The sequence below is a fragment of the Platalea leucorodia genome (genome assembly GCF_965183815.1).
Source record: "Platalea leucorodia genome assembly, chromosome: W".
In the NCBI taxonomy this organism is placed as follows: domain Eukaryota; kingdom Metazoa; phylum Chordata; class Aves; order Pelecaniformes; family Threskiornithidae; genus Platalea; species Platalea leucorodia.
The window spans coordinates 40,031,250-40,041,453 of record NC_138859.1 but is presented as its reverse complement, the minus strand read 5'-3'; the positions used below and the strand labels follow the sequence as shown (position 1 = coordinate 40,041,453).

The following is a 10,204-nucleotide window of genomic DNA, read 5'->3' as shown; positions in this document are numbered from 1 at the left end:
GCCACAAAGGCAACCCAGTAACCATACTGACAAAGAAGGATATCTCCCAAGACATCCCTGATAAGCTCCGTGGAAACCTCCTTGATGGGGAGTAGTTGGCAGGACAAAGAAACTGATAACAAACAGACCTTCCAGGAAAACAGGAGTGTAGAGAACTGCTAGTGCAAAACAATGAGATGTTTCAAACAGCCTTGGTGCTAAAACCACAATGCAGAGCAACAGTCTAGGACCCAGGACTGGACAGTACCTGGAACGAGGGTGAGGGAGTCCTGTGAAGACAGGACAGCCTTGCCTCGGCCCCATCCCCCGAGGTCTGTGAAGCGTCTTATTCTCCCCCACACTTACTGCCTGGGGGAGGGTCCTGGTATCACTTCTCTTGGTTTGACTGGTCGCCCCTCTTAATTCGACTGGTATCTCTGCCACTCCTGGAACTGGGATGAGAGAAGGTTCCAGAAGTCCAGAGACTGAAATCTATAAATAGGGACTCTTGCTCTCTCTTGGGGGCACTCTCCACCGAATACTCACGTTGGCAGGTCCAACTCTGGATCCAGGACTGGTGATTCTCCTCTTCTTCCCTCTTTCTCCCCCCCCTCTCTTTCACTTTTCCTAAGGTTATTAAGTTGTTAAAGTTGTTAAATTGTAGTTAAATTGTGTACTGCCTCGATTTTCCATAAAGCCGCATAGCTTAACCGCATAGCTGGGATAGATATAATCATGAGAGGGCTGGTGGGTATCTAATATTTGTACTCAATATTTGTTTCTATAGAAGCTTTCTATTAAAGCTGGTGTTTGTGTACAGACCTTGAGTGTTGTCTCACCTTAATCCACACCGAGAGGATTTGCAAATCTTAGTTACTCCTCCCCCCTTCCCCCAGGTGGGATGTGACACAGGAGTCAGCAACAACTATTCTGGGAACTGATGTCCTACACCCACTTATGTATCTAGAACAAAAAGGTATAAAAAGTAACTTCGCTACCTACCCAAAAATGAACAGCCCTGCAGCAAGATCTCCCTGACAGACCAGACCCTGACCAGGGACACCTGGCTGACTCCGGACTCCATGACGTGGATCATCTTTGAAGTGACACTTTTTCCATCGCTGATTAGCCCCACTCCTGAAAGTGGTTTGGTGAGTGTCGTACCAGTAACACCTCACACAGTATATTTATAGGTGCATGCAAAGGTAAAGGTTCATAAGTATATACTTGCTTCACTAGTTGGAATTCAATAATAACTTGTAATATATGTATATTTGCTTTACTCTTGTAATACGTATACACTTGCTTGCTTAGTGGTAATTTTGTAGTGACTTGTAGAGAGAGCATGTGTGTATGTGTATATATGTTTTTACTAATAGTAGTTTTGTAGTAATTTGTAATAAAGAAATTTTCAGAAACCCAGACCTCCACGTCTTTGTGTATTGCAGAATCTTGAGAACCCCACAGTCACGATCTTTACACATCTGTGGGTCGAGTAGCTCTCATAGGTCATGACTGTGACCACTACAATGAGTAAAGGCACTTTTGCTAGGAAATCAACTACTTGCACTGAAGAAGTAACTGAAGATTAACTTTCACCTGAAGCTGAATAACATAACATAACATAACATTCCTCCAGCATTATTGTACCTCCTCAATTACTGTACTTATCCATTTACTGTTTTTGACAGCCTTTGGATATGATTTTTACAAGGTGAAACAAAGCCAAATTGAGCTATTTCATAATTTTCTCTTGAAAGACAAGGGCTTCCGGACTGATACAAAAGTCCAGACTTGCCACAGCTAAAAGTGCTACAGCATTAGAGTCCCAAATCACCTGGTGCTAAGCAGGTAAATAAACCAGAGATAGTTTTAAAGCTATTTTTGAGGAAAACCACTAGGTAATAGATGATGTAGGGCAGTTGAAGGAAAACCAGGATTGTACTTTTGGATGCCATGCGAGCTGCATAAAGACTCAGCCCGTGAACATACACTCTGATGAGAGGAGGGCCTAGCTCATTCAACCCATCAAGTTATCCATCACTCAACTTCACCTTAAGAGAAAAGTCCATTTTAAAAATCTGAATATGTTTGTTAACACAAGCTGCTGTGACAGATGAGGTCAGTACATTTCTCCCAACTTCAAAGCATGTATGCAAAACCCTTTAACTTGAATCATGAAGGCGATTTAATACAGTTCATCACCTCAACTCTTATTGCCCCCCATCCATCTTTGACATTGTTACTAAGAAAGTGTTGTAGATGACTAACTGCAAGTACAATTCAACATTATTGAATATATACAGAGCATACACTACACGAGATCTGAGGACAGCACAGAATACAATAACGGACACCCTTAGAATAGTTATTGCAAGCCTGATTAACCCCCATTTAGTGTCACACAATGTTTCTATTACCATGCATCTACCTTCTTCCTCTCAGCAAGATCTACAGAGGCTTATTTACATTCAGTAAAATTCTACACAAGTAACCTCCTGCAAACAAAGTTGAAACTTTTCTTTTTTGAAAGCAGCTGCAACTGGGATAACACAAAGCTTTGCAACTTCTGGAAATTGACTTTCAGTGTGAAGAAGGGAAGATATTTTGTGCAAACAATCGGGAAAGAAAAAGGACGAAAGACTGAGATTAGGTTTGAAATGTGCAACTTAGGGTTTCAAAATTACTAGGACAGACAGAAGAATCCTCTGAGAAATGGTTTTCACTGCCACTGCCGTAATATTGCAGTGTATTAGAACATGAAGACTAAGCCCAACAACTGCACATCAGAGCAATTAAAAGTTTATCAAGCTGGTATATTCCAACAGTTTAAGAAGTCAATGACAACCTAAAAAACCAGCAAGTTTAAAACAAAAGAAGGAAAAAATGCCCTCTAATGCACAGCTATGAACTAGTGAACTGAACACTGGAAAGGTACTTTTGTGGACAAAGGCTATACTGCATTTCAAGTGCAACACTTCACTACACCATTCCCATACTGCAAAGAGAACAAACCCTTCCAAACCATCAGTCAGTCCTTGCATTGCATAAAAGCAAACCCCCCTCCCCTCCAAAAAAACCCACAAAAAAACTCCTGAGAAAGAGTAAGGCTGGATTAGAAAGCCCCTTGACTGCAAAATGCGAGTCTGACTTTTGCTCGTAACAGGTTTGCTATCAGAGGTTAAAACTTTTCATTATAGCATCATGGTCAAACTTGAAGCTCAAGAAAGCTCTTGATGAGAAAGCAAATTTGTAATGGCCATTGCATGCCACAGAGCGTCCCTCTACATGTTCTAGCAGTGGGTCTTCACTGGAGCGCCACATCTTATATGCTGCATCTGCTTAAAGAGGGAAAAAAAAAAGCATGGAACAAATTTTAAACAGCTATCCTATCAATAGGAGGATCAATTACAATATTTAATTCTACAAAGCCATACATGAAATGTATATTCAATTAACATTTACAACAAAATCTGTATGTCTGGTCATAAACTGAAAAAGGTAACTCAAACAACCCTATTTACCAGGCATCTAATAGCTAGAATAAAACTTAAAATTCATGGCAATCTGGGGACACTTTCAATAGCCAATTTTACCCATAGATTTCTGTTTTGCAACTCATATCTTAATAAGGAGGAAAGAAATGTGACCTTATTTTCTGAGCAGGAAATAAAGAACTGTGTGAATACTCTCAGAAGCCCTGGTTAATCCAGAGTAGTCCAACATCATCTGCAGCAGGCAGGAAGTACCTGTTACTAGCAGGACAGAAAGCCTTGAACCAACACTTGCTTACCAGCATTATGTTGACTGAGTTGCTACTTTCTAAACCAACTCTCAGTTATTTTCACCCAGCAATAGGGTGAAACCTGACAGTTTTCACAATTAAGGAGAAGAATCTCAAAACCAACATGAAGTTGACCAAATAAAATAAATAATTCCGACTTCCCTAGAAAAACATGTCTTCATAACATTTGGTAGGTTGGCACTCCAGGAAAATAAAAGCCAAACATCATTAGTTAGGTATCTTCAGCCTTTAATGCATGACATTGGATGGAAATTCAGAGTGTACTTGCCTGTTTCAAAGTTATCTTGAAGTCTTCTTGGATTAAGCCTTTTTTCACATTTCTAGTGAAGAGAATGACCACACATTACACACTTCATAAAGAAATAGCCTTTTATTTCTTGGGGGTATTACTTAAGTGTCAGCTAACAGGCACGCTGGTTATATTTGTTTTGACAAACCTCCTGATGTGGTCTTTTCTAAATGTTTTAAGCCAAAAAGGGCTCACATATGATGATATAGAATTGAAGTGGCACCTACCTGTTCTTAAATCTGATTCTCCTGAAAAGCAACAGGAGAGCATTTACAAACAGGCAGCTAGTGCCAATTAGATTAGCACACATTAGAGACAAACTTAGAAATCTTCAGGGAAGAATTAAGTGCTAGCCCCAGCTATGTATAGGTATACAAATACAGAGAAAAGTATGGGCTTGTGCACTTCATGAAAATTAAGTTTCCTGGCTTCCAAATCCTACTAGAAAATCTCTGGGAAATAAAGTATTTAAACTTCAAAAGATTGACAATCATGAAAACACAAACAAACCACTACAGAAATATTTAGCCAAGTTTGTAAAGAGCCTGCACAGTAACTGTGGAGTATTAAAAGTTCCCCTTGTTGACAGGCGCTGCACAGGCAAGGGCAGGACTTTGGATGGCCTAACCCATCGAGAAGGAACTACCTTTGGGGTGCTTTCAAAAGGGTAGAATGCCTGGATATGTCATGGCTTGAGTCACTGCACTGCGCAGGTTGACCAAAGCCCAGCTGTATCAGGCTGTGGCCTGGTGGTTCACCTCCCCCTCCCCCCCCCTCCATTCTGTGGAGCAAGCTGACACCACAGACCCGCAGAGATAAGAAGCGAGGAATGCAACTCTGTAAAAGCTCAAAGACTACAATAGGTGATAACTACAAACAGAATAGCCACCCCCCAAAAGAAAAAAAAAAAAAAAAAAGAGAGAGATCCTGAATATCCATTTGCGATTGGAACGTAAGTGGAGCACGGGCTCCTTATGAGCACTAGATTCACGTCCAATTGGTTTGAAGGGGCTGAGCATGGGGTGTAAAAAAGAAATAAAGAAAGAAGCCACATAGTCTCCTTGCGAACTCACTGTCAACTGGCCTGCAGACAACAACCCACCCATCAGCAGGGACACCCCTGAGGTCAACTGCCAGGGAAGATGCGATTCAGTGATTCAACTCAGAGCCAGGGTGAGGACATTCCAGGGGAAACTGAACCGGAGGGGTAGCTCACAGATAGTGGGCAAGAGCAATAATTTGTGCACCCATGTTATTTGAAATAAGGCCTTAATGTATCAATCGATGGTAAATATCTATCTAGCTGCAATGCAGAAGAACTTTTTAAAAACAACAAACAAAAAAACCCCAACAAACAAACAAACCCCAACAAACAAACAAACAAACCCCCAAACTTGCCATACATTCCTTCTGAGTGATTGCATGGTTAGTCCCAGAATCTGAAAGAAATCCCAGACACTCCTCCGTTGGTGTGTCATACTTGTTTCTATCAAGATCCTACAGACTCCTATTATCATAAAATACAGCCTTTTTGTAAAGCAAATTTCTAGGCAGTCAATTGTGTGACTTTTCATTTTTCTACTCTCAGACCCAAATGCAGCTAACCACTGCTTTCTACAAATAGAATTTTACAAGGATGACAATGTATGCACTTTTACATGAAAACCAGAAAGAAGGTAATGACTATAAGCCAGAATGGGAAGAGCCTAGCTTATAGCCAGTAAACAAAGTCTGGACTAGCCAGCTGAGCTGCATGGAGAACTTGGGCTCACTGTTGCACAAGAGCCAACAAAGTAGAATTAAGAGAGCCATAAAGAACAAGGGGAAAAAAAATTCAAAGGGACATGCGGTGGGTTGACCCTGGCTGGACACCAGGTGCCCACCAAGCTGCTCTATCTCTTCCCATCCTCAACTGGACAGAGGGGAGAGAAAATACGACAAGAGACTCATGGATCAAGACAAGGACAGGGAGATCACTCAGCAATTACTGTCACAGGCAAAACAGACGCGACGGGGAAGTTAATTTAATTTATTACCAATCAAATCAGAGCAAGGTAATGAGAAATAAAACCAAATCTTAAAACACCTTCCCCCCCACCCATCCCTTCTTCCCAGGCTCAACTTCACTCCTGATTTCCTCTACCTCCTCCCCGCCCCCAGCAGCACAGGGGGATGGGGAATGGGGGTTGCAGTCAGTTCATCACACGTTGTCTCTGCCGCTCCTTCCTCCTCACTCTCTTCCCCTGCTCCAGTGTGGGGCCCCTCCCACGGGAAACAGTCCTTCACAAACTTCTCCAACGTGGGTCCTTCCCACAGGCTGCAGTTCTTCACAAACTGCTCCAGCATGAGTCCCTTCCACGGGGTGCAGTCCTTCAGGAACAGACTGCTCTAGTGTGGGTCCCCCACAGGGTCACAGGTCCTGCCAGGAGCCTGCTCCAGCGCAGGCTTCCTTCCTATGGGGTCACAGCCTCCTTCGGACGCATCCACCTGCTCTGGTGTGCGGTCCTCCACAGGCTGCAGGTGGATATCTGCTCCACCATTAACCTCCATGGGCTGCAGGGGGACAACCTGCCTCACCATGGTCTTCACCACAGGCTGCAGGGGAATATCTGCTCCGGCGCCTGGAGCACCTCCTCCCCCTCCTTCTTCACTGACCTTGGCATCTGCATAATTGTTCCTCTCACGTATTCTCACATCTCTCTTCCGGCTGCTGTTGCGCAGCAGTTTTTCCCCTTCTTACATATGTTATCACAGAGGCGCTACCACCGTCACTGATTGGCTCAGCTTTGGCCAGCGGCAGGTCCGTCTTGGAGCCAGCTGGCATTGGCTCTATCGGACATAGGGGAAGCTTCTAGCAGCTTCTCACAGAAGCCTCCCCCCCCCAATCTTGCCACGCAAACCTAATACAAGACACTTAAAAAACTAGATCTCTCAGTGAGCCTTCTCCTAGCCAGCAGAACTTTGGGGACAAGGACAGTTAGTTACAACAAGGAAAAGGTAGCAAACCAATAATGTCATACTGGTATTTACAAATTCTTGTAGTTCTACTGTGTGGTTAAATGTATATAAGATCCTGGCATACAAGTAAAGTCTGTATCTCAATGTTTTTGCTAGAGAGGAGGGAAATAATAAGCATATGCTTTATAGCTTTTTGTATAATTTGACATTCATAATAATTTATAATATATTAGTGTAAGACACATAATACATTGATTTATTGTGATATACTATAGTAGACTATTACCTGACAGGAACCTGGAAAACTACAGAAGTACTGTCTACTGAAAGAGCTGACAAATTCTCATCTGCTAAAATAAATTTTTACTTCTAAAATGCTAACTAAATAAAGTTTAGTATACTTTTCTATAGATATATATGCATATAGATATATATGCATATATCGGGTCCAGAGGAGGGCCACAAAAATGATCAGAGGGCTGGAACACCTCTGCTATGAGGAAAGGCTGAAAGAGCTGGGGTTGTTTAGCCTGGAGAAGAGAAGGCTGCAGGGAGACCTTATTGTAGCCTTTCAATACTTAAAGGGGGCCTACAAGAAAGATGGGGATAGTCTTTGTAGCAAGGCCTGCTGCGACAGGACAAGGGGTAATGGTTTTAAACTAAAGGAGGGTAGATTCAGACTAAACACAAGAAAAAAAATTTTCACGATGAGGGTGGTGAAACACTGGAACGGGTTGCCCAGAGAGGTGGTAGATGCCCCATCCTTGGAAACATTCAAGGCCAGGCTAGATGGGGCTCTGAGCAACCTGATCTGGTTGTAGATGTCCCTGCCAATTGCAGGGGGGTTGGACTAGATGGCCTCTAAAGGTCCCTTCCATTCCAAAGCATTCTATGATTCTATGATATAAGGTAAGAGATGTCATATTTCTACAACGTATGTACCGAATACTCTGTTCGAATATACTTTTGATAGATATGCACTCTACCTTCCAGGACATTGGCCTGGACTTCTGTTAAGCAGCACTGGAACCTGTTAATGTGACAGCCACTACATGTTTCTTACCAAGGCATGGTTTTGCTTAGCTGGTTGACTGTGGACTCCATTTGTTCGCTTCTTTTGGCTGGGAGTGTCTTGATATTGCTTTCTGCCATTGCTCCTTAAGTTCTGACTTAGCCATTATGTTAAAAAAATAATAAAGAGAAGAATTTAAATGGCAGCACTGAACATCATCGCACTAACACTTGCTATTTATTAGCTAAGCTTTCCTCAGAATACCTAAAAACATGTAAATGATATTTTTTGTAGACAAACTGAAGCACACTGAAATTAACAAAACACAAACTCAAATTAAAGAGTCATCAGCTGTTACTCAGTCTCTTATACTATTACAGACACCATGCTATACAATAAATACAGTGCAATGAGTTCCCACACACTGATGCATATATACCAGTGGTACCCAAAATATTTTGAAGGCTGCCCAAATGGCAAATACTAACTGCTGTTTAGTTGTGTTGCCTCAAGTATATTACCTGATATACACCACCTCTAATGTCAATACCAAGCAAATAAATTTCAGAATCTCCTACAGATCACTCCCTCACCACGTTTTGTTTTCGCACGATATGGCGATAAAATTTAGTACTTTAGTTCCAGGGCAGAATGCTTATGAATTAAGACTTCTTTTTTAAATGGCCCAGATGCACGTTTGCCTGAGAAACATAACCTACCTTTATTTTTAAAGCTTCAAATGTGTCGGGATGATTATATGCCATCTGTGGCTGTTTTGGCTTCAACCACTGCTCTCCTGAAAAGTCATCTATAAACACCTGCTGACTATAGCAAAGTCCAGATCTAGCACATGAAAAGAAACAAAGCTTACAACATAACTTCAGGGCTCCTGATAGCAGAACAGAAATATGAAAGAGTTTTCTGCTTCTTCAGACCAACCTGGAAGACAAGCTTAAGTAACAAAGCATGGAAACTATAATAAAGATTACTGCATTCTAAGAACTTTGGCTTTGCCTGCTAAGTAAGACACACTCTATATAGACAGAAGGTCGGGTCCACGTTAGTTTCTTTAATACATTAGTGTTAGTACTGAACTGACCCGAGTTACTGGAGTGTAGTCATCCCTTTGGGAGTCCAGGCTTGAAAGTGTTAGGTTATGTGATAAAAGCTCATCTGCACACCCAACAAAGGAGCTCAGAGAGGCAATGGCAGGAGGGGGAGCCCAAATAATACCCTGCCGGGCTACTCCCAGGCCCATCACAGGAGCCATCAGCCCATCAAAGGCCTATCTGCACAAGCCCAGAGGAGCACACCCTTTAAGAACAGTAGCACTTGTTCCCTTACTGATCCTTGTAGGTTTTATATCTAGCTGTTTCTGAAGTTACTTTTCAGTACTACTTCTTCAGAGGTCCCAGTTGACTGGAGGTTAGCAAATGTGATGCCCATAGTGGGAGTCTTTTATAGACCACCCAACAGGATGAAGAGGCAGATGAAATATTCTATAAGCAGCTGGGAGAAGTCTCACTGAAGGTGAAATGGGGGGGGGGCAGGGACAGATACACACCCCAGGACACTAGTTAACCTTTCATCCTATTTAGAGTCCTATGAGATATTCCTGTAATGTTATTAAGCCATTCTATTACTGGAACAGGAATACTCAGAGAAAGGACAGTCAGCTTCACATGACCTATGTTTTGATAGAAAGGCTACAGAGGTGTTAGAAGTGACCTGGTTCTTACCTTGTTTTTTCCATGTTGGGCTTAGAGGGTGTGTTCCCAGTAGATGAAAATCCATTCTCACTATCTGAGGAATCTCCATTTCTTCGAGAAAGCCATTCCCTCAAGGGCCTGTGAGAAAGCAGAAGTTAAACAAGATCCACTTACTGAAACAAATCTGAAGAAATTAAGTTGTCTGAAAGGCACTGGCCTAGCATTTTGCTCATGCGGAACATACCTGATGAAAGGAATGGCCATAAAAAATTTGTTAGGTGCCAAACCTAGCTTGGACTTCGGGGTCATATCATTTCTGTGGCATGGTAATTTGTTGATGGAAAACCATTCAATGTTCTATAAAAACAACAAAGAAAACCAACCAACAAAAATCAACAAAACAACTGCTATACATCAGAGAATTTTACAAATGCATAGCATTCACAATTATT

The 10,204-nt window shown here is 42.1% G+C and overlaps 1 protein-coding gene across 1 annotated transcript in view; it reads right to left on the bottom strand.

Annotated features, from left to right (window-relative positions):
- Window positions 1-3,125: 3,125 nt before the first annotated feature.
- DCP2 (decapping mRNA 2) overlaps window positions 3,126-10,204 on the bottom strand; it is a gene marked incomplete at its 5' end in the record, with an annotated part of 85,035 nt that continues 77,956 nt past the window's right edge. The window contains 6 exons of the mRNA XM_082335229.1: window positions 3,126-3,317; window positions 4,053-4,104; window positions 8,095-8,196; window positions 8,739-8,886; window positions 9,783-9,890; window positions 9,997-10,109. Coding sequence (XP_082191355.1) covers window positions 3,154-3,317; window positions 4,053-4,104; window positions 8,095-8,196; window positions 8,739-8,886; window positions 9,783-9,890; window positions 9,997-10,109 — 687 coding nt within the window. The 3' untranslated portion in view covers window positions 3,126-3,153. The remainder of the gene's footprint in view (window positions 3,318-4,052; window positions 4,105-8,094; window positions 8,197-8,738; window positions 8,887-9,782; window positions 9,891-9,996; window positions 10,110-10,204) is intronic.